Genomic DNA, 27,524 nt, shown 5'->3' on the forward strand with positions numbered 1-27,524 from the left:
TTAAGAAACACGTAAATACTAAAATATGGCACTTAACCTTGACAAAGACCTGAAAAAGACTGCTTATGGAAGTGAGTGTTGGAGCAGTTGCAGTTTGTGTGTTATTGGGAAGTGGAGGAGGGGGGTGATTAGAATTCCAGTGCAAAGTTGTAGCCCCAGATGTGGACTGGAGTGGCTCCTGATACATTCTGGGAACTGAGGCTGCTGCTGGATGTTTGGGGAGCGTGTGTGCATGCACATGTGAGCTGACGTGGCTTGGTTCAGCTGAGCGCAGTTTTCTGTGTTCACCTAATGTTTCTTGTGGATGGAATTGGGCATCAGCAAATGTGAAATTTGTTATGCTGAAGTTGTTCCATAATATATTAATTTATTGGAACAAGTTTGCATTTTGAAAACATTGCAGAACTGACCATATGTTACTATTAACTAAACTACGTATTTATTTGGATTTAAGGAGTGTTTCTCCTAATATCCTTTTTCTGTTGCAGTATCTGATCTAGGATACCACATTGCATTGAGACTTCATTTACTTTTAATATATGGAAATAAACTCTGTCATTCAGTATCTGTCACTCATGAAGTTCTTTGACACATATATTTATTACTAGACAGTGAAAATTGATCCTGATATTTATATTCCTGGATCGCCTCCAGAATCGGCAAGGAAAGATTGAATTATATTTAGCGTATTTTGGTGCATTGCAATATTTAAAGCATTTTATAGTATAAGTAGCAACCTCTGTTGATGGAAATAGAGCATCCAGAACACCTCATTCTTTTCATCATCCTTGAAAAACTGTTTCTATAGCAACTTGGCAGTTTGTTTGCTTGTGAATATCTAAGTTTAGGTTATTTGATGATTGAAATTTTGACTGTGAAAAGCGTGCTATAGTATACAGATGGGCTGTGCTTATGTGAACTATGAAAATGTGTTTTAGACGTTTCCATTTTCTTTTCAGAGTTGGCGATTATTTGTATTATTTGCTGACTGACTTCTGGCCATTCTCTACCTTTAGTTCCACAATAACTTATGTGACATATCATTAAGGCTGAAAATAAGAAGTGGCTGAGTGAAAAATGTTAAGTCACCAGTTGTTTAAATAGAATATGATGTCAACCTAATATTAGGTCTGTTTATAGTCGTCTCATATTCTCATACCTAGTCTCATATTCAGAAAGTGCTATTATCCTAGAGTGTAAAAAGCACTTACCCTGCCTTCATTTAGAAAAACCTTGCAAAACAGTCTGATAAATTGTGTGACAAACCAACTGGCAGAAGTTTCCTCCCTGTGACTTGCAGACCCAGGCCCTCTTTGTGCTGTGCATACTTTAACTCGTGTGTTTGTCCCTGGCATTTTATTCCCTTGCTAACCCTAAATCATTTCTGCTTTTCTCAGGCGTTTGTCCCTTTGGTGCCTGTCTACCCCGCTTGGTAATGCAACAGAAAATCCAGGGTCCCCAAGAATTTTCCCGTTTTCATTTTTCATTGGGAAATGTCATCGGGTAAATAAGTTTTGCATCCTTTTCTCCTCATTGATAAGTCTTTGTCACTCCCCCAAAACTAGAAGCCCTTTGGGTGACAAATTTGGAGGATATTTTTGTTTTTAGAGGCTGCTAGTATCCTGTGGCGCGTTTTGTTTTGTTTGTTTGTTTTGTTTTCTATGACCGGACTAACATTCTCTCACAATCAGGTGCTATGAATATGCTGATGAATGCAGTGATGGGTAATGACTGCTGGATGAACAAATGATAGTTATGTGAAGAAATTAGGAAAACACAAGGGGTCGATGTAGCAAAGTAAATAAAATGGACTCAGAAGCATTCTTTTTGAAACAATCTGGAAAGGAAACCTGTCTGACTTTTCATACTGAAAGCAAAGTAATATACTAGTTGTGGTCTACAGTCGTCTTCAGAGTGAATATATGTATATCTTTAGTGTATTTCTGGATCATATCTTTGGCGTTGTATATTTTTGACTCTTTGTTAATCATAGGGACCATTAGGACCATTTGACCTTGATATACTTTTTATTTTATTAAAACAGTTTTTTAAGTTGTAAAATACATATAAAATTTACCATCTTAACCGTTTTTCAGTGTGCAGTTCAGTAGTGTTAAGTACATTCACATTGTTGTGCACTCAATTTCCAGAACCCTTTTTATCTTGGGAAACAAACTCTGTACCTATTAAATAACAACTCCCCATTTTTCTTTCACCCCAGCCCCTGACAACCACCATTTTACTTTTCGTTTTATGGATTTGACTATACAGTATTTGTCTTTTTGTGACTGGCATAATGTCCTCCAGCCATAATATGCTTTTAGTAAAATTAATATCACAAATAAGATTTAGAGTGGCTGGCCTCCTGTGGGCCATGTTTCTATTTATGCTGCAAAAGTATTTCTTAAATAAAGTAAAGGACAAAGATGAGTTCTAGTTCAGGATGGGATGTTACATCACCATTGTTGCCCGACTCCTTGTGGAGAGCCTTTTCTTTATCTTTCGGTGATGAAGAGGGCATCCAAATGAAGGGAGCTTCTAATATCACATCTAATACTTTGTTTTCTAAATCTTGGGTTTAAATAGCCAAATATGGAGACTTTTTCTGTTACTACAACAACATAAAATTTATGTCATAAAAGCAAAACATCAATATGCATTTTATTAAAATTTTCAGTAGGACAAACTTGATCTAGGTCAAATTAATATACCTTTTAACTTAAATCATATAAATCAAATAAAGAATTTACCTTGAAAAAGATCAGATGACATTATTCCCATTCTTCACAACTGAAAGGTAGATAGGAGTTTACTTTTTCCTACACTTCGAGTTTCAAATTAGTGATGTTTTGATATTTTACATTAGTTTGTGATTTTTTCAGAGATGAAATAATTTGAACTTTTTCATTGAAGTCAAAGTTGACTCTAGGCAGCTTTCGATTTAGGAGGTAAGTTATTGTTTGGTTGATTTTTTTTTTTTTTTTTCGTTTTTTCCTTGAAAGGCAACAGAAAACAGTACCAGAATCAATTACTGTTGGCTTAGTTTCATAGTTTTAAGGATATTCTGGAAGTTTTTCTCCCATAAGAAGCATATTACTGTAATGTTTCTTGTGAAGCGGATGTTGATTTTTGAATTTTAACTTTTTCAGTGAAATTTATAATTAATCATGAGTACATGTGAAACTGATTTAAAAATTGAAGCATTTCTAAATTGCTTTATACTATTTCATTGAAAGAACAGTTTAAAAAAGGTGAATGAATCTATAAAATTTTGTGTTATTTCAATAAAAATTTAGGGAATAATTATGTACCATGTAAAGGCATTGTATTAGATTAAATAGGTGGATAGGTATATGAGTCAGATGTGGTCCCTGCCCACAGATAAATTAGAATCTAGTAGGGAAGATCAGACAGGTTAATTATAGATGTAACTATCATAAAGTTAAAATATGTGTCATAGCAGGAGTATAAATGGCTTTAGAGATGGGAGAGATTACTTTCTGTTACAAGGGAGGTAAATCAGGAAAGCCTTCTTGGCAGAGGTAAAGTTTGATCTAGGCCTTGAAGGTTGAGTGTGTTTTTGATGCTGGGAAGTTTGAATAGGAAAGAGTCATCTGTATAAATATTTAACCTGAAGTTGTTTCACCTACTTAGTCCTCACATATATGCTATCATTTAGTCACAGGGTACAAAAGATGTTCCCAATTAGCTTGTTAATTGGAAATGAATTAGTGCAGAGGTTTTCCAGTAAACAATTATGAATCTTTTTTTACTCATGTTTTTATGTAGCCCAGTCCTGATCATAAAGATCTCTTTTTTCTTCCTTGAAACGTTTAAAAAGCAGTTTTTATTGGGCATTCTATTTCCACCATATGTTTTTTTTGTTGTTGTAATGAAATAGCACCTAAACTATTGCCTGGATGACAGAATAATTATGGAAAGATCGGGGCATTGCATTCACTTTCTTTTTTTTTTTTTAATTAATTTATTTATTTATGGCTGTGTTGGGTCTTTGTTGCTGTGCGTGGGCTTTCTCTAGTTGCGGCAAGCGGGGGCCACTCTTCACCGCGGTGCGCGGGTCTCTCACTGTCACGGCCTCTCTCTCGTGTGGAGCACAGGCTCCGGACGCGCAGGCTCAGTAGTTGTGGCTCATGGGCCCAGTTGCTCCACGGCATGTGGGATCTTCCCAGACCAGGGCTCGAACCCATGTCTCCTGCATTAGCAGGCAGATTCTCAACCACTGCACCACCAGGGAAGCCCCGCATTCACTTTTTTGATTCTCAAGGGAAACATAAAAGTGTTTCTTTATCCTTTAAAATTGAAAAATTGATTAGTTACCTAACCAAAATTCAATTCCCGTATGTGCAGTTTATTTCTGAGCTGCTGTGAGCAAAGAACAATAAATTGGTTTATATTCTAGGCTTGAAATAAGTATGTGGCCTTCTGCGGTGACTGTCATTAGAGAGAGGCGTGCAGGCAGCATGCTACAAAATGGGATAAGTTGGCAGTTTCTGAATCCAAGAATAACCTGGTGGTTGGATAGGAAAGGAAAGGCCTAAGAGCCTCCCTTGTCTGGGAGCAGGGTCTGGGGCTGGCGGTGGGAGAATTGCTTTGCATGTCTCCTGGCACTGTGGGCATCTTAGATTTTGACTTGATTAGTTCTTGTCTTTCTATTTATTTAAAGCAACAAAATAGATTTAGGGCAATTTTATTGATTATGAAAGTGGAAACAAATATTTTTTTAGAGTAATTTTTATGGACCTTGGAAAGTATGTTGGTATTTGTTATGTATTTGGTACTCTGAGAAGTATTATACTAAAGAAATGAAGGTGTAATGATTTACTAATTTATTTCCTCTGTCTTCGACAAACATTTCATGATTATGAAACTTTAAAAAAATTTACAAATGAATTTTATGATTCATATACAATTCTCATAGCATGTCTATGAGAAAAGCAGAAAAGGGATTATTATCCTGCTTTCAGGGAAAACATTTGAGTGGTATTAGGGAAGAAATATGTCCTGAAATTATTAAAAAAAATTTTTTTTAAATGCATCATTATTTTAGTGTATATATAGCTTTTGTCAAATGTTTTTAATGTGGCTTAATATAGTTTAAAGTTTATCATGTTTTTCTTCCAGGTTTATTGTGATGTAATTGACATATAGCACTGTCTAAGTTTAAGGTATACAGCGTGATGTAAAGTTTATGACTTTATTTGAAATTAAAAAATCTCTGAGAAGGTACTATTTTCTTTTTAGCTTTTTTTTTTTTATATCCTTAAGGTTTTAATGAATTAATTTATTTATTCTCGGCTGTGTTGGGTCTTCGTTGCTGCACACGGGCTTTCTCTAGTTGCGGCGAGCGGGGGCTACTCTTCATTGCGGTGCGCGGGCTTCTCATTTTGGTGGCTTCTCTTTGTTGCGGTGCGCGGGCTTCTCATTTTGGTGGCTTCTCTTTGTTGCAGAGCACGGGCTCTAGGAGCATGGGCTTCAGTAGCTGTGGCTCGCAGGCTCTAGAGTGCAGGCTCAGTAGTTGTGATACACGGGCTTAGTTGCTCCATGGCATGTGGGATCTTCCCGGACCAGGGCTCGAACCCATGTCCCCTGCATTGGCAGGCGGATTCCTAACCACTGCGCCACCAGGGAAGTCCCCCTATTTATTTTTTATTTTTTTTAAACTAATGCATTTTCCTAAAATCCTGTTACTAGATTCAGCATTACCTAGTGATACCAAATGATACTCTTTTCATGGAGATGAGATTTTTCTTTCATTATTCATTTTCTTCCAAACATTAAATACCTTGACCAATCGTTTCAGAACATGGGATCTTTAAGTCGATTATAACATCTTCTGAATGGTCGAATTACCATTTGGGAAATAGTCTCTATAATTCTTTTTGATCACACAATGTCTTTTCCTGTCAAGATTTCATTAATATGTAAATACTTGCCTGTAACAGCAGTGAATCCCTTTATCACACGTATTTAATGAGCATATAAATAACTCTGTGATGCACTTTTTCCAATTTCTGATACAGGCCAGCCTGTTTAAATATTGTGTTTGTAGTAAGTAAAAGTCTGTTAAGAATCACATTGATATTTTGTAGACAAAGCATCTGCATTATTTTAAGAAATGTTTTGACCTCAGTGTGTACCATTTTTTAATCCTAAAAGTTTAGATGCTATATGTAATAACCGTGGAAAAAAATCCATGATATGTACAAATGTTGGGATCGCATGCCTGGTATTGACACATATTTGATGTAGAGAAGCGATATTATGGTACACTGGAAGGGGCAAGAGGCTTTCAGTCAGAAACATGGGTGTGTGTCCTGGTCCTGAACTTCCTAGCCGTGTTACTTTTGGGAAGTCACTTAGCTTCTCGGAACTTTAGTTTTGTCAAGTGTGAAATGGGGAAATTGTGGAGGGATTGTGATGGTTTAGTGACCTAAGAGATAATATTACCTAGCGCAGGCATTCAGTGTACAGCAGTGGTTGTGTTAATAGTGGATATGGCTGTAGCAGTAGCAGCAGCAGCAGTTTTTGGTACATGTCGATGGGAATGTCATAATAGATATATTTTAGTTTTAAGTGCATTAAGTAGGCTTTAAAAGACTGATGAATAAACAAAATGCAAAATTGTAGTAGGGAATATTCCTCCTTGATGACACCAGTGCTTTCATTTCTCATCTGTGACGGTACCCCTTTTCTGGTATCAGGTACCTGAGATTCCAGATTATTAATCAAAACTTGAGCATTGTTTCAAGTGAAGTTAAAGTTTTTAATTTCACTTTTTATTGACTTGTAGATGTAGGAAAATGAACAAATCATAAATGAGCAGTTTGATGAACTGTCATAAAGTGAACAAGATTAAGAAACAGACATAACCAGCCTCCCTGTGCCCTCTCCTTTCACCCTCTTCTGGTCATCTCACCCAACAGAACCGCTACCCTGACTTATAACATGACAGCTTAGTTTTGTCTGTTAAACATATGGAGTGGTTTATGAGGACTGTTTTACCTAAATTCTGGAAAAGCATAAAGAACTTTTCTCCTTAACAGAGATCAGATTTCTGATGTTCTTTAAATTAGATACCTGTCTTATTTTTCTAATGCTGGATGTACAATGACATTTTGGTTTTTTATATTTAAAGTGTGTTTGTTGTAGACAGAATATAGTTGAATCTTGCTGTTTTATCTAGCAATCTCTGCCTTTTAATTGGCGTGCTTAGACCATTTACAGGCAGACCTTGTTTTATTGCACTTTGCTTTATTGTGCTTCACAGATACTGTGTCTTTTACAGATTGAAGGTTTGTGGCAACCCTACATCAGGCAAGTCTATGGGCGCCATTTTTTCCAACAGCATTTGCTCACTTTGTGTCACATTTTGGTAATTTCTGCAATATTTCAAACTTTTTCATTATTATATTTGTTATATGATCTGTGATTAGTGATCTTTGATGTTACTGTTGCAAAAAGATTATGACTTGCTGAAGGTGCTAATGATGGTTAGCATTTTTTAGCAGGAAAGTATTTTTTTAAAAATTTATTTAATTTATTATTTTTGGCTGTGTTGGGTCTTCGTTGTTGCACGCAGGCTTTCTCTAGTTGCTGCGAGCAGGGCTACTCTTTGTTGCGGTGCGCAGGCTTCTCATTACAGTGGCTTCTCTTGTTGCAGAGCACGGGCTCTGGGTGCACGGGCTTCAGTAACTGTGGCTCGCGGGCTCTAGAGCACAGGCTCAGTAGAGCGCAGGCTCAGTAGTTGTGGCGCACGGGCTTAGTTGCTCCGCGGCATGTGGGATCTTCGCAGACTGGGGCTCGAACCTGTGTCCCCTGCATTGGCAGGCGGATTCTTACCACTGCGCCACCAGAGAAGTCCCTTCAGGTTTATTCTGATTGTTGCTTATTGACTTTCTTGGATCTTCTGTGCTAAATTTAGGAAATTCATGCCTGTTATTTCTTCAGGTATTTTTCCTCTTCCTCCTCCCATCCCCAATATGCATACTCTTTACTGGGACTCCACTTACGTGTGTGTTAGCCACTTGATTCTGTCTCACAGTTAACTTTTTTCTGTATTTTTCTCCTCTGTTTCATTTTGGATAGTTCCTATTACTATGTCTTTATAAACTTATGAATCTTTTCTTTTGCAGTGTCTGCTATTAAGGACATCAGTGTGTTTTTCATTTTAGCTGCTGAATTTTTTATTCCTAGGAGTTAGATTTGGGTCTTTATTTTCTATGTCTTTCCTTATCATGTTATTGGTGTTTCTTGGAAATAGATTATTCTCCTGGTTATGGGCCATAATTTCTTACTTTATTGCATACCTTGTATTTTTTATTGGGTACCAGACATTTAGGTTTATTTATCTCACTAGTAGAGCTCGTATCTCAGTTGTTATGGAACATGCTTTGTCCTTTCCCCAATTCTGTTGGTTTATTCAATCACACCTCTGAGTTTCAACAGCTACCTTGCTGTGTATACTAGAAGGTTAGCTTAGATCAGCTATACAGTTGATCTAAATAGGTTTCTGAATTTGTAATGGGGTAAATTAATCTGTATGTGGTTTTTTTTTTTAATTTTAATTAATTTATTTATTTATTATTTATGGCTGTGTTGGGTCTTCGTTTCTGTGCGAGGGCCTTCTCCAGCTGCGGCAAGCGGGGGCCACTCTTCACCACGGCGCGCGAGCCTCTCACCAGCGCGGCCTCTCCCGTTGCGGAGCACAGGCTCCAGACGCGCAGGCTCAGCAACTGTGGCTCACGGGCCCAGCTGCTCCGCGGCACGTGGGATCCTCCCAGACCAGGGCTCGAACCTGTGTCCCCTGCACTGGCAGGCAGACTCTCAACCACTGCGCCACCAAGGAAGCCCTGTATGTGTTTTTTTTAATCTGAAAATTATAGAACGTGATCTAGCAATGCAGATATAGAGGTATTTATTTTTTATTGTTTTCCTTGTGGATAATTTGGACTTTGTTTTTATTCCAGGGTCAATTCCCAGATCACTTTCTATACTTCCTGTCTCTGATTTTGTGAATGAGTGTTTATTACATAGTTAAGAATCTATATAAAAAAATGAGACTTATTTCCTTCAAATTCTCCAGTGTTTTGCTTTCATTCTCTTCCTACAGTCTCTAGTTTAACTTTGAAGCTCATCAGCAATAGAGATGTGTTAGAATAACTAGCACTGCAGACACCTACACCATTGTCTTCCCAACCACAGCCTGTGGAGTTGACCCCAGAGCCTCTCCCTCTTTATTTCCGGGGTGTTCATCTCTTCAGTTGTGGTTATTGTCAGTCTGCAGTGTAATTTGGCCTAGACTTAGAAGACTCATGATGAAAAGGCTGTAAATAGACTTGTACAGCAGTATCTCAGAGCAAACAGTCTTTATGCCTCTTCGTTTATTGAAAGCTTAGAACATTCCACATCTCTTTGTGCTTATTTATGCTCCTACACGCAGGCCAAGAGTCAGCTGTGGTCTACAGTATTGCGGTGTTGCTAATGGCATGGCTGCGAGATAGGGAGTCCTACAGTCCATTTTAGAAACTTTAAATCAGAAACTTTTGAATAAACCTCAGGTACATTATCAAAATCTTTAGTTACAGGGAAAGCATATGGATCTTGAGATGTAAATACCCCTGTGGTTTTTGGGTAGTTTTTGTTGTTTCATTTATTCAGATTTATCCATCTATCCTTCAGTCTGTCCATCATCCATTCATCCATTAAATATTTAGCGAGGTTTAAATGCATGCCAGGTATTGAACGAAGGATATAAAAATGACTAAAGCTTTGAAGGAGCTTACAGTTTAGTAAAGGAGCAAGACACAAATAATTGTAATTCAGTACACTGACAGCAGTAACTGAAATACATGCAGGGTTTAGTAATCTGGAAGAAAGTCTGGTAAGCTGCTTGGTCTGGGAACAGCAGAGAAGGTTTCAGTTTTTTTCCTGTAATGAACACTACATTGATTGACACAGTTAAAGATAACATTGTAAATATGCCTGCCATGAATCATACTACTTTTCTCTCCATTTAGATGAGGGTAATGTGCTTTCTTTTTCTTTTTCTTTTCATGTATCTTATATCCACATTTTTCTCTTCGTGCTGCCATTATACAGCTTGGTTTCTGAAGTACACATTTTTCTCTTTGAAGAGTTTTTCAGAAGTTAGAGTCACACAGTGCTTCCTTTCTTTAAGAAGTTATCTCATTAATTACTTGATTTAATCATTTTGCTGAGATCCTTCTTTAAGTTAGGTGCTGAGGGTATAAAGTGCTCATTCTCTGAAAGACATGTATACAGATAATGACAGTAGCAGTGCGATACATGCTGAAAGAGTTAGCTACACAGTCTTAGGTATGTAGTCTTCCTCTTAAATTGACTTTTATATTTTTCATTTATTGTTCATTTATATCTTGACTAAATCTTACATTTCGAGTTCTTAAGAGTTTTCTTGTTATTTGTTTTTGAGAGCTCTGCTTTTAGAATTAAAGAATATCAGTGGATCTGTTTCTATTGATCATTGAATCATTTATTCATTCAGTAAGTCAATGATGATTTTTGAGCTCATAGAGTTTACTTACCTGCAAATTTATAACATAATATTTAACTTATGGGGTGTTTGAGGATTAAATGAAATAATGCATTTATATAAATTTAGTTAAAATGATGATATATTATTGCTATGCATGTAACACTGCTAGGAGTTGTGGTGGATGCAAAGGAATATTTACAAGAAAGGAAAATTTACTTTTAGTGGGGATACAAAATATGTACTAGGAAATTAAAGAACTTCATGAAAACATGAGACAAATGTACCACCTTATGTGTATTTTCATAAGGTTAAATAAGAGTAAATGCCAGATGAATTCTGCAGTTATTAGTAGTGAGAATTTAGAACAGGAAGAAAGCAATGCCTGGAATGGTCATAGAAACATCTGAGAGAAGTGGGAATTTGAGCTGGAAGAGGTGGGGTTCAGATAAGTAGGACATCGTAGTGTCTGAGAGCACAGGCTCTGGAAACAGACTGCCTGGCTTCAAATGCCAGCTGCAGCATTTTAGTTGTGAGACTTCAGACGAGTTACTAAATAAACGTTTCTGTGTCTGTGTCTCCTCTATGGTAAAATGGGAAAGGATATTGTCTGTCTCTCAGGATTGCTGAATTTGTGTGTGTGTGTGTGTGTGTGTGTGTGTGTGTGTGTGTGTAATAGCTTAGAACTTTATAGTTGTTCTCACACATTATAAGCATTTTATAAGTGTCAGGTATAGGCTGGGCAACATTGGATAGCTTTATAGATGGTGTGTGAAATGTCCATTTAGTACAGGTCTGTAAGTAGGAATATGCAGGGATTTTGAAGGGTGACAATGAGGAAATCAATCTTCCTGTGGCTTCGGATCTGCATGGGCATTATTTATGCTGCTTTATTTGGTGATATGAATAAAAAGGAGATAAAAAAACTCTTCTTTTCCTCTCTAATCCTTTTGTTCAAACTCTTAGCAGTACAACCTTATATAGGGTCAGGGTTTATAATGTACATTGATACAATTCATGAACATTTTGGTATATTTCATTAGTTTTATAGTTGATAAATTCAGTTGTCATATACTTTTATCTTTGTTGTGGGTCTTGTTGTCTTGAAGTAACATGAAATAAGGGCCTTACTGTTATTCTCTCTGCTGGTTCTGGGTCAGTCTAAGTAACACAGAACACAGAGTGAAATGGATTGGATTTCTCTCCTATTATCAATATATCCCTTTTGATAGTTGTGGACATGTAGTTTTGGGCTTCCCCAGTGTGAAGATAGTCCTCATCAATTCTTATTTGACTCTTATACCTCAGATCTTTCAGTATCATCACATTGAATATGTATTCTCTCTCGCTGAATGAAGTACTGGCAACCTCGAATATAAAGTTTGGTTGATTACTATAAATGAAAATTGTAATTCACCACTTTTAAGCTGAGCCCATTTTTTTAAAAAATTGAAGTATAGTTGATTTACAATGTTGTGTTAGTTTCAGATGTATAGCAAAGTGATCCATACATATATATATTCTTTTTCAGATTCTTTTTCCTTATAGGTTATTACAAAATATTGAATTTAGTTCCCTGTGCTATACAGTAGGTCCTTGTTGGTTATCTGTTTTATATGTAGTAGTGTTATATGTTAATTCCAAACTCCTAATTTATCCTTCCCCCACCTTTCTCCTTTAGTAACTATAAGTTTGTTTTCTATGTCTGTGGGTCTATTTCTGTTTTGTAAATAAGTTCGTTTGTATCATTATCATCCACATATAAGTGATATTATATGATATTTGTCTTTGTCTGGCCTACTTCACTTAGTATGATAATCTCTAGGTCCATCCATCCAAATAATGTGTGCTGCAAATCACATTATTTCATTCTTTTTTATGGCTGAGTAATATTCCATTGTGTGTGTGTGTGTGTGTGTGTGTGTGTGTGTGTGTGTGTGTGTCTGTGTCTGTGTCTGTGTCTGTGTCTGTGTGTGTATATATATACACACACACACCACATCTTTATCCACTCATCTGTTGATGGACATTTAGGTTGCATCCTTGTCTTGGCTATTGTAAATAGTGCTGCAGTGAACATTGGGGTGCATGTATCTTTTCGACTTACGGTTTTCTTCAGACATATGCCCAGGAGTCGGATTGCTGGATCATATGGTAGATCTATTTTTAGATTTTTAAGGCCCCTGAATACTGTTCTCCATAGTGGCTGTACCAATTTACATTCCCGCCAGTAGTGTAGGAGGGTTCCTTTTTCTCAACACCCTCTCCAGCATTTATTATTTGTAGACTTTTTGATAGTGGCCATTCTGACCGGAGTGAGGTGATACCTCATTTTTGTTTTGATATGCCTTTCTCTAATGATTAGGGATGCTGAGTATTTTTTCATGTGCCTGTTGGCCGTCTGTATGTCTTCTTTGGAGAAATGTTTATTTAGATCTTCTGTCCATTTTTTGATTGTTTTTTTTTTGTTTGTTTGTTTTTTTTGATATTGAGCTATATGAGCTGTTTGTATATTTTGGAAATTAATCCCTGTCAGTGGCATCATTTGCAAATATTTTTTCCCATTCTGTAGGTTGTCTTTTTGTTTTGCTTATGGTTTCCTTTGCTGTGTAAACGCTTTTTTTTTTTAGAAATTCATGTTCTTTTATTTATTTATTTATTTATTTATTTATTTATTTATTTATTTATTTATTTATTTATGGTTGTGTTGGGTCTTCGTTTCTGTGCGAGGGCTTTCTCTAGTTGTGGCAAGCGGGGACCACTCTTCATCACGGTGCGCGGGCCTCTCACTATCGCGGCCTCTCTTGTTGCGGAGCACAGGCTCCAGACGCGCAGGCTCAGTAATTGTGGCTCACGGGCCCAGTTGCTCCGTGGCATGTGGGATCTTCCCAGCCCAGGGCTCGAACCCATGTCCCCTGCATTGTCAGGCAGATTCTCAACCACTGCACCACCAGGGAAGCCCCTGTAAAAGCTTTTGAGTTTAATTAGGTCCCATTTAAAAAATTTTTGTTTTTATTTCCATTACTGTAGGAGATGGATCCAAAATTGCTGTGATTTATGTCAAAGCGTGTTCTGCCTATGTTTTCCTCTAGGAGTTTTATAGTATCCGGTCTTACATTTAGGTCTTTAATTAATTTTGAATTTATTCTTGTGTATGGTGTTAGAGAATGTCCTAATTTCATTCTTTCTCATATAGCTGTCTAGTTTCCCCAGCACCACTTATTGAAGAGGTTGTCCTTTCTTCATTGTAAATTCCTGCCTCCTTTGTTGTAGATTAATTGACCATAGGTGCATAGGTTAATTTTTGGAGACCATATTTTCCATAGGTGCAGCATTATAAATATGAAAATAATCAGAAAAATAAATAAAAATGAAAAATATGTATTTATGCATATTTGTTATATGTATAACACCAAATGCTGAATGGAAAAAGTATTATTAAATTATTATGAAATTAAAATTATTATTTTCTAAAATATTGTTTTCTTGTTTAATGCAATGATGGATTTTAGATAATTCAAATGATATTTTTACTGAGATAGCAAGACCATATCTTAATTCAAATGATTCTTTGATGGTGAAATGAAACAATATAATCTATAAGGAAATATTTAAAAATTAAAGTATAGTTGATTTAAAATATTATATTAGTTTCAGGCGTACAATTTAGTAATTCAGTGTTTTTATAGATTATAATCCACTTAAAGTTACTATAAAATATTGGCTAAATTCCCTATGCCGTACAATATATCCATATGTTTTATTTATTACATAAAGTAGTTATGTAATAAATAGTAGTAGTTTGTACCTTTTAATCCTCTACCCCTATCTTGCCTCTCCAAAAGAAATCCAAAACAATATTCCAGTGATTTATGTTAAGGAGTGTCCTGCCTATGTTTTCTTCTAAGAGTTTTATGGTTTCCAGTCTTACATTTAGGTCTTCAATCCATTTTGCATTTTTCTTTGTATATGATGTGAAAAAATGTTCTAATTTTATTCTTTTACATGTAGCTGTCCAGTTTTCCCAGCACTACTTATTGAAGAGACTGTCTTTTTCATACTGTATATTCTTGCCTCCTTTGTCGAAGATTAATTGACCATATGTGTGTGGGCCTATTTCTGGACTCTGTTGTGTCTATGGATCTATGTGTCTGTTTTTGTGCCAGTGGCATACTGTTTTGATTACTGTAGCTTTATAGTATAGTCTGAAGTCTGGGAGCAAGATACCTCCAGCTTTGTTCTTTTTTCTCAAGATTGCTTTGGCTATTCAGGGTCTTTTGTGGTTCCATATCAGTTTTAGGATTATTTGTTCTAGTTCTGTAAAAAATGTCATGGGTATTTTGATAGGAATTGCATTAAATCTGTAGATTGCTTTGGATAATATGGACATTTTAACAGTATTAATTCTTCTAATACATAAACATGGGATACCTTTCCTTTCTTGTTATCATCTTCAGTTTCCTTCATCAGTGTTTTATAGTTTTCAGAGTGTACATCTTTCACTTCCTTGGTTAAGTTTATTATTAGGTGTTTATTCTTTTTGGTGAAATTTAAACAGAATTGTTTTCTTGTTTTCTCTTATAGTTCATTATTAGTGTATAGAAGAGTAACAGATTTCTGTATATTAATTTTGTGTCCTGCAGCTTTACTGAATTCATTCGTTAGTTCTAATAGTTTTTCTGGTGGAGACTTTAGGCTTTTCTATATGTAGTATCATGTCATCTTCAAAGAGTGGCAATTTTACTTCTTCCCTTCCATTTTGGATGCCTTTTATTTCTTTTTCTTGTCTGGATGTTCTGTCCATTGATGTAAGTGGTGGGTTAAATTCCCCTACTGTTACTGTATTATTGTTAATTTCTCCCTTTATGTCTGTTAATACTTGCTCTGTATATTTAGGTGCTACTATGTTAGGTGCATATATGTTTACACATGTTATATCCTCTTCTTCGATTGACCCTTTTATTATTATGTGTTGCCCTTCTTTGTCTTTTTATTATAAACTTCATTTTAAAGCCTACTTTGTCTGATAAGAGTTTGCTACACCAGCTTTCCTTTTGTTTCCGTTTATATGGAATATCTTTTTCCATTCTCTCCCTTTCAGTCTGTGTGCATCTTTAGCTCTGACGTAAGTCTCTTGCAGGCAACATATAGGTATGTCTTGTTTTTTTTTTATCCAGTCACCCTATATCTTTTTTTTTTTTAAACCATTTTAAAAAATTGAGGTATAGTTAATTTACAATGTTGTGTTAGTTTCAGGTGTACAGCAAAGTGATTGTTTACCTACATATGTATATTCTTTTTCAGATTCTTTTCCATTATAGGTTATTGCCAGATATCAAATATAGTTCCCTCTCCTATACAGTAGGTCCTTGTTGCTTCACCCTGTATCTTTTGATTGGAGCATTTGGTCCATTGACAATTAAAGTGACTACTGATAGATATACCCTTATTGCCATTTTGTTACTTGTTTTCTGGTTGTTTTTGTAGTTCTTCTCTGTTCTTTCCTTCTTTTAGTCTATTCCCTTTAGTGTTATAATTGTGTTCCTTTCTATCTAGATTTTGTGTATCTGTTGTAGGTTTTTGATTTGTAGTTACCATGAGGTTCATATATGTTGACCTATAGCTATATATACTTTTTTTCAAACTGGTAGTCATTTAAGTTCAAACACATTCTAAAAGATCTACGTTTTTTCATCCCCCTCCATGTTTTGTGCTTTTGAGGTCGTATTTTATATCTCAGTTTCTAAGTAAGTAAGTCCCACTGATTTTCAATACAGTTAAGGGGACTTGTCTTCCTGGTGTGGGACCACAGGGCTGGGTTGTCTAATGTGTATCTCAAATCCCTCATTCCCTAGGGAGGATCCCTGACTCTCTGATATCCCCTTCCTCTTCTGTGTCTCCTTCTAGGGACACAGGTTCCGACCTGATCTCTTCTCCCTTCCTGCCCACCTCTGTGTGAATCTTTTTTTTACAGCCTTGGTTGTGAATAGAAGCGATATTTTCTAGTCTCCAGGTTGTTTTCAGCTAGAGTTGCTCCACCTGTAGATGTATAGATGTGTTTTTGATGAGTTCGTAGGGCAGGTGAGCTCAGCATCTTACTTCTCTGCCATCTTGATTTCCCCAGTCATAAAAATTATTACATAAATGTTTTGTTTGCTTTTTTAAAGATGTTATTCATTTTAGCTTATTCTTATTTAAGTATAGGCTGTTGAAACTGGGTTTGAGAATGCCTTTTTTCCCTAGTGACTTGTAGCAAGGATAGGTATTCTTCATTTTTCTGAGGACCTTCAGTGTCTCTTCTTCAAAATTAGTCATTTGTTCAAGGGGCGGGTGATAGTGGTAGTGGTATAGGGGGGCAATTTTCATATCATTGATGTCTCTATTCATCCTTTGCCCCTTGTTTTGTCGACATTAAACACCTATGTGAATAGCATCCTTTCTCAATTATTTATAACTAACTTCTCTGGAAATTTCTTCAATCGTTCTCTATTGGAGTTTGTGCCTTTCCCTTAAACTTTAATGATTTTATGACTAGTTTTCCTTAGAAATAATCAAATCATCCTTTGCTCATGATTAAATATTTATTTTCAAAGTTGATTGTAAGCATTTGGGAGAGAGATGATGCCTTGTGGAAATTGTTACTTATTACTACCTTATAAATCAGCTCCTCAAATTCTCTTGTTACTATTTGTTGCATTGGCCAGGTGCCTTATACCCAGTATGATGTCAGCAGAGTTTATTGCCATTGTTAGGCATTTGTAAATATAATCATTGGTATGATTCTTAATATGGTGTTACTATCTATCATAAAGTAGATCTTGAAATGACAGTCAGTGCCATATGTCCTGTATTTCACTACACATGAAAAACCTTCTTGGTGGCATTAATAATATTGATGGTTTTAATGATGGATGAACTTTTACTGTATATGAGGTACGATTCTGAAGGCTTTATGTGTTCTAATTTGATCCTTCCCAAATTTAGATTCTTATCCCTATTTCACTAATGAGGAAATTGAAGCACAGGCAGATTGGATAACTTGGTCAAGATTACATGGTTCTGCAGGGTGGCATCACAGTTCTAACACAGAGGTTAGACTTCTAAGAGCACGCTCCAATTATTCTGGATTAGAATCCAAGAAAACATTGCTCTAGTCCCGTCTTCATTTTGGGCACATAATATTACAGTATTTACTAAATAGATGAGGCAGCTGGGTCCCAGAGATTAAATCAGTGGTGGAGGAGAAGTCAAATCTTAGTGTGGTGGGTTTTTTTTTTTTAACTCTAGTTTCTCTTTTACACATTGCTAACATCTGAGAATACTGGTAAGTTTCAGAATATCTTATTAGCCGATTCTGTATTTTCTAAGTCACTTATTAATGAAATTGAATCCCACTGATCTGGAGGAGAACTCTGATGTCTTTAAATTTTTTCTTTCAGACTTGGTGTTCTGAGTGATAACTAGCTTTTTAATTGGTTTCCCCTTGAGTTTCTGATCAAGTTTGACTTATTCAGTGATGGTAATCACATGTAGTTTTACATGTAGGCCCAAATTATTATTGTTTTTTGTCCTTTCTTTTACAGAACATTTTCTTCTGTGCTAAATAATAGAAATAAATATAGCTTCACATCTTAAAACCAGTGCATGAAAGGTGGCAATTAGTAGTAACACACTGTCTGTTTAGCCTTTTGTTTCCAAAGCATAGAACACGAATAAAAGAACTTTTTGTAAGTTTATCCCTGATAAAATTTCTTTGAAATAAAACATTTATATTTAGTGTGAGAAATAATTGGTGAGAGAATAGTTGAACATAATAGAACTTGTTATAGTCATTCCTTTTCTGCTGACAGATAAAAGTAACCTTCAGATGAAACTGGCAAAGCTTATTGTTTGCCATAAAACAATGAGCAGGGCTCTAATATAAAGAATCCTAAAATTAAACAAAAGCAGCCATTATTTTGTAAAGAGATAATTTAAGTTTACCATGTACTTGGTTTTTTTAGTGGGGATGATGCATTTAAATTCTAAGTCTTCCCTAGCAAAATGGAAACAAGAGAAGAAAAAGATGAAATAAAGCGTATATAAATGTTATTTTGTGTTTATAGAACTTTAGATTCAAAGTATAAGTTTTGCAACTAACCAAACTTTCTACAGTTCTTTAGAAGGAACAGTTTGTGTTTTCTAGGTTTTTTTAACCACATTTTCACCTAATCCACTTAGTGATTAATTTACATGACTAATATATATATATATATATATATTTTAATTAATTAATTAATTTATTTATTTATTTTTGGCTGTGTTGGGTCTTCGTTTCTGTGTGAGGGCTTTCTCCAGTTGCGGCAAGCGGGGGCCACTCTTCATCGCGATGCGTGGGCCTCTCACTATCGCGGCCTCTCTTGTTGCGGAGGAGGGGCTCCAGACGCGCAGGCTCAGTAGTTGGGGCTCACGGGCCCAGTCGCTCCGCGGCATGTGGGATCTTCCCAGACCAGGGCTCGAACCCGTGTCCCCTGCATTGGCAGGCAGATTCTCAACCACTGCGCCACCAGGGAAGCCCCATGGCTAATATTTTTGTTGGGAACAGAATTAATGAAAACGTTTTCCTCTGAATTTTATTAAGCATTTTATCATTCTGTTTACTTTATGAAAGAATAAGTAGCTAAAATATGGGCATATTAAAGATGGTAATGATAGAACTAATCAATTATTTTGAAGTGTAAAAAATGGTCAGATTTTGGAAAATATGTATTCTGAAATCATTTTTCCCCCATAAGTGTAACATGACGTGTTAAATAATCTAGATTGTAGATGTATACCATCACTAGTATAGCTTGCCCTTTCATCAGGATAATAATCTATATCAGGAAAGTATTCTTGTTCTCACTGTCGTATCTACAGATTCCATATAAATATAACTCCTTGATGTATCTGTAAGTCCTTTTATTGCTCTATTCCAATTTTGAATTTTTGTGATACTTGTGAGATCACTCTAAAAAAATCTTTGTTGTGCTGTCAATTAATTAACTCAGTTGACACATTATTTTAGAGTCTGCTAAATGTCAGGCACTATTTTAGGTTTGAGGATATGGCAATAGACAAAACAAACAAAAATTCTGCCCTTAGGAAACTCATGAAAGAATGCTCAACATCATTAATCATTAGAGAAATGCAAATCAAAACTACAATGAGATATCACCTCACACCAGTCAGAATGGCCATCATCAAAAAATCTACAAACAATAAATGCTGGAGAGGGTGTGGAGAAAAGGGAACCCTCTTGCACTGTTGGTGGGAATGTAAATTGATACAGCCACTATGGAGAACAGTATGGAGGTTCCTTAAAACACTAAAAATAGAACTACCATATGACCCAGCAATCCCACTACTGGGCATATACCCTGAGAAAACCATAATTCAAAAAGAGTCATGTACCACAGTGTTCACTGTGGCTCTATTGACAATAGCCAGGACATGGAAGCAACCTAAGTGTCCATCGACAGATGAATGGATAAAGAAGATGTGGCACATATATACAGTGGAATATTACTCAGCCATAAAAAGAAACGAAATTGAGTTATTTGTAGTCAGGTGGATGGACCTAGAGTCTGTCATACAGAGTGAAGTAAGTCAGAAAGAGAAAAACAAATACTGTATGCTAACACATATATATGGAATCTAAAAAAAAAAAAAAAAAGTGGTCATGAAGAACCTAGGGGCAGGATGGGAATAAAGATGCAGACCTACTAGAGAATGGACTTGAGGACACGGGGAGGGGGAAGGGTAAGCTGGGACAAAGTGAAAGAGTGGCATGGACATATATACACTGCCAAATGTAAAATAGATAGCTAGTGGGAAGCAGCCGCATAGCACAGGGAGATCAGCTCAGTGCTTTGTGACCACCTAGAAGGGTGGGATAGGGAGGGTGGGAGGGAGGGAGACACAAGAGGGAAGAGATATGGGGATATATATACATATATATATGTGTATAGCTGATTCACTGTTATAAAGCAGAAACTAACACACCATTGTAAAGCAATTATACTCCGATAAAGATGTTAAAAAAAAAAAAAAAGAAAGGAAAAGAAATTTATGTTCTGGCTGGGGAAGAGGTCCTGTCTGTTTCTTAAACACTATCATTTGATTCATGATAAAGAACTTATGGTGTTTTTATAGCAAGCATTTTAAACTCCTAAAATTTGTTTGAAAATAATTTGCTTTGTAGAAGCATCCTGGAAGAAAATCAAAGAGCAGAAAGGTTTATTTTACTTTATTTAATTAATTAATTAATTTATTTTTTGTGTAAGTGTTGATGATGAAGCCATATTTGGTAGAATTTAGTTTCATGAGACTAGTACTAGTGATCTAATGGTGTCGAGATTGGTTTTATATTTCAGTTTAAATGTGTCCTTCAGATATGCGTGTAAAAGGTCCTTATTGGGTCGTCTGAATTAAAGTTTGGGAAGGTTCATATTGCCCTCTACCTGCTGTGCACAATCTAACTGGTACCTCTGTCTAACCTGGTGACTATCTACTAGCCAGAAGGGTAAGCTTTGGATTCTAACTGTTGAGCTGTGTTTGAATCCTTGGCTCTGTCATTTATCGACTTTATGAGGAGGGGCAAGTTAACCCGGGCCTCAGTGTTCTCATTATAATACGAGGAAGATAATATCACCTACATTAGGTAGGACTAAATTAGGTATTGCATATTACAAGCATTTCATCCTGTCTGGTCCGTAGTGAGAGATCAATAAATATTAAAGATTATGCTATTGCTGATCGTTGCTGATATATTACTACTAGTATTCTTATCGTTAAATCAGTGGTGATCAGCACATTTAGAAACATGTTGAAACATTTAGTTGTGCTGTGCCTTGAAAATGCAGCAAAAATGCATTATTAACTTGGGACTCTATTAGGCCTACTTTTTGGAGTGAGCCTCAGAACTTGTCTTTAATGTGTGTTTTGGTAAAAATAGGCACGTTTTCTTACCCATTTCTGTTTACTGAAGCTTGACAAAGTTTTACAATTTTCTAGTCTTTAAATACCAAATAAATGTTATTTTGCTGAGAGACCCACACCATTACTAATCATTTTAGTAATAATTCTTGTATCTAATACATACTTGGTATAGAAGATACAAATCTCAACTTGTGATAACATTTTTCTTAATTTTTTGGAAAACATTTTGTGTAGCTTGTGGAACCGTGTCTGCTTTAATTAGAAAAGGCAGGAATAGTTTGGTATGTTATTTTTTTCCCTTGTTCCTCAGTTCATTGGTACAATTTATTTTCATGTTGGAAGAGTGAGCATTATTATCATCGTTGTATCCAAATGTTATCTTTTCTACTTTTCAGTGATCTGTGATAAAATATGAGTTACTGATGTGGAAGAAAATAAAATAGTTTTTACTTGGTGACAAATGAAGTAGTGTGACAGTGGCACCCATAGTGAACACTGTAATCATCTTCATGACTCTGCAGTTTAACCCATGAACTCACAGGCCTTCAAAAATGTATCTCTGGTACATAGTTTGCTAGGACATTACATGCTAGCTAAAAAGCAGGTAAAATACTGTGTTTTAAAAATATGATGTAATACATTTCTTATTGTGAATATCTAATGGGGAACTTTGAATTCGGATACTTTGCACCAATGATAATGACTTCAAAAGGGACGCTGTTGGTAGATGAATTAGCCCTGATCATTTCCAGATCTTTTTAGCTTCTCTTTTCCTTGTAACCGCCCCCCCTCGGTGGTCTCCTGTTCCATTTTACGTGAAGACTAATCTCTTTACTTACATAATTTCTAAACGCTTATGAAGCATTTTTTGTGTAAGGCATGTTTCATAACTTAGTAAGATAAGAAATTGCAAAACATAACCTCATAGTGTACAAAAGTGCAGTCCTTTCTCTGGGGCGATGATAAATTTTAGGAAGTGCTACTGTTGATCCTCAAATACGAGGTAAGATGTTTTATTGAACTGTAAAAGCAAGGCAATTGAAATTTGTTTTTAGAATTTTTGGCTTCATTCTTAATTCAGGATGTTTCCGTTGTTTTCATGGATTTATGGAATATTAGGGCTAAAAGGTACTTTAGAGGTAATGTTTGAAGTGCTTCACTTTAGAAAGTCACGTGTGAAAGACTGCGTAGCTGGTTAACAGGTGGATGCATTTATGTTTCCCTTGTCTCCTGGTGCAGAGCACATTGCTCTGCTGTGTTACTTTACTGTCTTTACCTCACTCTTCCTTTTTAATTTATTCTTAATTCCACCCAATGAGGACTTGTCTTTTCCTCTTAAGACTCTCCTTCTGTCATTTGTTAGTGATATTTTTTTACCTGCAGAATTATTTCTTCACTCTGGATATTACCTGTCCTCTAGGTCGAGGCTGTCCAACATAGGAGCCACCAGCCACATGTGGCTATTTAAATTTTAAATAAAACTGATTAAAATTAAATAATATTTAAGGTTTCTTCCTTCGTATCAGTGTCACATTTCAAGTGGTTAATACAGGTACATGTAGCTTAGTGGTTACTGTATTGGATAGCACAGTTAGAGGACATTTCTATGATCACAGGAAGTTAGATTATAAGCTTTTTGAGGGCAAGGGACCATTTATGTGAGCATTAAGAACATAAAATATGGACTTTCAATAAGTATTTTAGAATGTGTGAATGAAAACATACCCATACCATCCTTTAGATTTTTTCCAAATGTTTTGTTTTGAATTTTTCTTTTCTTTTGAACCATTTTACGATCAAAGAGAAATCAGCAATTTGGTATTTTTTATTTACGTATTGTATATGATATGTATCACATACCACTTACCATACCATAAACAGGAATCTTGTAGGTTTAAGGTTATAGGGATACTTTTGCATCATGTTCCTTGTGTTGCCACTCATTGAGGTAATGTGTATTTTAAATACTTATGCTTTTTTTTTTTTTTAATTTTAAGTTATGACGGTGACTCCTTGATGATCATTCCTTGGCATGAACATAAACACCGAGATAAAGATTGGTGTGAGGAGTTGGAGTGCAGGTAAGAAAGAGCCAGCGTGAAAGCTCTTCATTTCTTTCTGGTATGGCTGAATAGAAGGCCCTGTGCAGGTGGTGTTGGTGGATGGTCATTTATTTGATGGTGGCCCTGCTTGAGAGTTTGAGTGAAGTTTTTTTAAAAACTTGACTTTACTCAAGGTATGTTAAAAGTTCTTTTCTTTAAAAATTTATTTATTTATTTATTTATTTTTGGCTGTGTTGGGTCTTCGTTTCTGTGTGAGGGCTTTCTTTAGTTGTGGCGAGCGGGGGCCACTCTTCATCGCGGTGCGCGGGCCTCTCACTATCGCGGCCTCTCTCGTTGCAGAGCACAGGCTCCAGACGCGCAGGCTCAGTAGTTGTGGCTCACGGGCCTAGTTGCTCCGCGGCATGTGGGATCTTCCCAGACCAGGGCTCGAACCCGTGTCCCCTGCATTGGCAGGCAGATTCTCAACCACTGAGCCACCAGGGAAGCCCTAAAAGTTCTTTTAATGGAAAAATGTTAAATGCTCCAAAGGAATTATTCTACAAGTGGTCCTTGTGTAACAACTCTTTTCATTTTGGGGTATTCCTTTTTACTCTTTGACATATACAGGTATATTTTTCGTAGTTGTTTTTGATATGTGAGCAATTTTGTTCTTGATTCAGTTTTAATTTTCACTTTTATAAGACTTAACCATGGAAAGCCTCAGAACATGGAGGCATCAGGTCCCACAGAAGGGGGTGGGAGATGAGGTGTGGGGCTGAAATTCCTGATGAGGAACATTGGAATCTCTTTATCCCACACTCCTCAAAGTCAGGTGAATACTCCCTGCTCATTTTACATTTGATATGAATCATCTTATGCCTTTGGATTTTTTAAAAACTGTGTGTATGAACTATCTGTCTGATAAATGTTAAATAAAAACCCTAACCAGTAGTATGATCATTGCAAGTGGAAAATTTTTTTAACTTTTTATTTTATATTGGAGTAGAGCCGATTAACAATGTTGTGATAGTTTCAGGTGCACAGCAAAGCAACTCAGCCATACATACACATGTATCCATTCTCCCCCAGACTCCCCTCCCAGCCAGGCTGCCACATAACAATGAGCAGAGTTCCCTGTGCTGTACAGTAGGTCTTTGTTGGTTATCCTTTTTAAATATAGCAGTGTGTACATGTCAATCCCACCCTTCCTCCCCACTGTAACCATAAGTTCATTCTCTAAGTCTGTGAGTCTGTTATGTAAATATGTTCATTTGTATCATTTCTTTTTAGATTCCACATATAATCATACGTTATTTCTCTTTCTCTCTCTGCCTTACTTCACTCAGTATGACAATCTCTAGGTCCATCCATGTTGCTGCAAATGACATTATTTCATTCTTTTTTATGGCTGAGTAATATTCCATTGTATATATGTACCACATCTTCTTTATCCATTCCTCTGTTGATGGACATTTAGGTTACTTCCATGTCTTGGCTGTTGTAAATAGTGCTGCAATGAACACTGGGGTGCATGCATCCTTTTGGACCATGTTTTTCTCCAGATATGTGCCCAGGAATGGGATTGCAGGGTCATATGGTAGCTCTATTTTTAGTGTTTTAATGAACCTCCATACTGTTCTCCATAGTGGCTGTACCAATTTACATTCTCACCAATGGTGTAGGAGAGTTCCCTTCTCTCCACACCCTCCTCAGCATTTACTGTTTGTGGATTTTTTGATGATAGCCATTTTGACTGGTGTGAGGTGATATATCATTGTAGTTTTGATTTGCATTTCTCTACTCGTTAGCGATGTTGAACATCTTTTCATGTGCCTCTTGGCCATCTCTATGTCTTCCTTGGAAAAATGTCTATTTAGATCTTCTGCCCATTTTTTGATTGGGTAGTTTGTTTTGATGAGATTAAGCCGCATGAGCTTTTTGTAGATTTTGGAGACTAATGTGTTCTTGGTCACATCATTTGCAAATATTTTCTCCCAATCTGTGGGTTGTCTTTTCATTTTGTTTATGGTTTCCTTTGCTGTGCAAAAGCTTTTGAGTTTAATTAGGTCCCATTTGTTTATTTTTGTTTTTATTTCCATTACTCTGGGAGACAGATCAGAAAAGATATTGCTGCGATTTATGTCAGAGAGTGTTCTGCCTATGTTTTCCTCTGGGAGTTTTATAGTGTCTTGTCTCACATTTAGGTCCTTAATCCACTTTTGAGCTTATTTTTGTGTATGGTGTTAAAGAATGATCTAATTTCGTTTTTTTACATGTAGCTGTCCAGTTTTCCCAGCACCATTTGTTGAAGAGACTGTCTTTCCACCATTGTGTAGTTTTGCCTCCTCTGTCATAGATTAATTGACCACAGGTGCCTGGGTTTATTTCTGGGCTTTCTACCCTGTTCCATTGATCTATAGTTCTATTTTTGTACCAGTACCGTACTATTTTGATGACTATAGCTTTGTAGTATAGGCTGAAGTCAGGGAGCCTGATTCCTCCAGCTCCATTTTTCTTTCTCAAGATTGCTTTGGCTATTTGGAGTATTTTGTGTCTCCATACAAATTTTAAGATTTTTTTGTTCTAGTTCTGTGAAAAATGCCATTGGTATTTTGATAAGAATTGCAGTGAATCTGTAGATTGCCTTGGATAGTATAGTCATTTTGACAATATTTATTCTTCCATTCCAAGAACATGGTATATCTTTCCATCTGTTTGTGTCTTCTTTGATTTCTTTCATTAGCGTCTTATAGTATTTGGAGTACAGGTCTTTTGTCTCCTTAGGTAGGTTTATTCCTGGGTATTTTATTCTTTTTGTTGCAATGGTAAATGGGAGTGTTTCCTTAATTTCTCTTTCTGATTTTTCATTGTTAGTGTATAGGAATGCAAGAGACTTCTGTGCATTAATTTTGTAGCCTGCAGCTTTACCAAATTCATTGATGAGCTCTAGTAGTTTTCTGGCAGAGTTAGGGATTTTCTATGTATAGTATCATGTCATCTGCAAACAGTGACAGTTTAACTTCTTCTTTTCCAACTTGGATTCCTTTTATTTCTTTTTTCCTCTCATTGCCATAGTTAGGACTTCCAAAACTATGTTGAATAAAAGTCGTGAGAGTGGGCATCCTTGTCTTGTTCCTGATCTTAGAGGAAATGCTTTCAGCTTTTCACCATTGAGTATATGCTAGCTGTAGGTTTGTCATATATGGCCTTTATTATGTTGAGGTAGGTTCCCTCTGTGCCCACTTTCTGGAGAGTTTTTATTATAAATGGGTGTTGAATTTTGTCAAAAATCTTTTCTGCATCTATTGAGATGATCACATGGTTTTTATTCTTCAATTTGTTGATGTGGTGTATTAGGCTGATTGATTTGCAGATATTGAAAAATCCTTGCATCCCTGGGATAAATCCCACTTGATCATGGTGTATGATCCTTTTAATGTATTGTTGGATTTGAATTGCTAGTATTTTGTTGAGGATTTTTGCATCTATGTTCATCAGTGTTATTGGCCTGTAATTTTCTTTTTTAGTGGTATCTTTGTCTGGTTTTTGTATCAGGATAATGGTGGCCTCATAGAATGAGTTTGGGAGCTTTCCTGCAAGTGAAATTTGGAAGCTTTCTTCATGTTAGCACTAATGTTGGCAGTTTCCCTTCATTTTGTATCTTTCACTTTTGATATCTGAGTTAATAGAATATGTAACTCTTAGTTACCTTTTTCTCTCTGATGGCTTTTATTGTAATAGCAATTGAATGTCCTGCTGTGTTTTTGCTATTATTTGCTTTTAAAAGATTATTTTTTGAAATTTTTTATTAAAGTTGTATATCGTTGCAAATAGATTCAAGATTTAAACTTCTCTGCAAATCTTGTTTAAAAAAAAAAAGCAACAACCAAAACCCATACTCCTCTGTTCCCCTTCCTTATATCCTGCTCTCCAGGAGTAACTACTTTCACTTCTTTTAAAGGATTGTTCTGATATTTACTCCAATCTCTGAG

The 27,524-nt window shown here is 36.1% G+C and overlaps 1 protein-coding gene across 2 annotated transcripts in view; it reads left to right on the plus strand.

Annotated features, from left to right (window-relative positions):
• NBAS (NBAS subunit of NRZ tethering complex) overlaps positions 1-27,524 on the plus strand; it is a 333,954-nt gene that overhangs the window by 98,014 nt on the left and 208,416 nt on the right. For both annotated transcript variants that reach the window (XM_082426421.1, XM_082426422.1), the window contains one exon: positions 23,488-23,571. In XM_082426421.1, the coding sequence (XP_082282547.1) occupies positions 23,488-23,571 (84 nt within the window). The remainder of the gene's footprint in view (positions 1-23,487; positions 23,572-27,524) is intronic.

This window comes from Balaenoptera physalus (genome assembly GCF_965194825.1).
Source record: "Balaenoptera physalus genome assembly, chromosome: 15".
NCBI classification, from domain to species: Eukaryota; Metazoa; Chordata; class Mammalia; order Artiodactyla; family Balaenopteridae; genus Balaenoptera; species Balaenoptera physalus.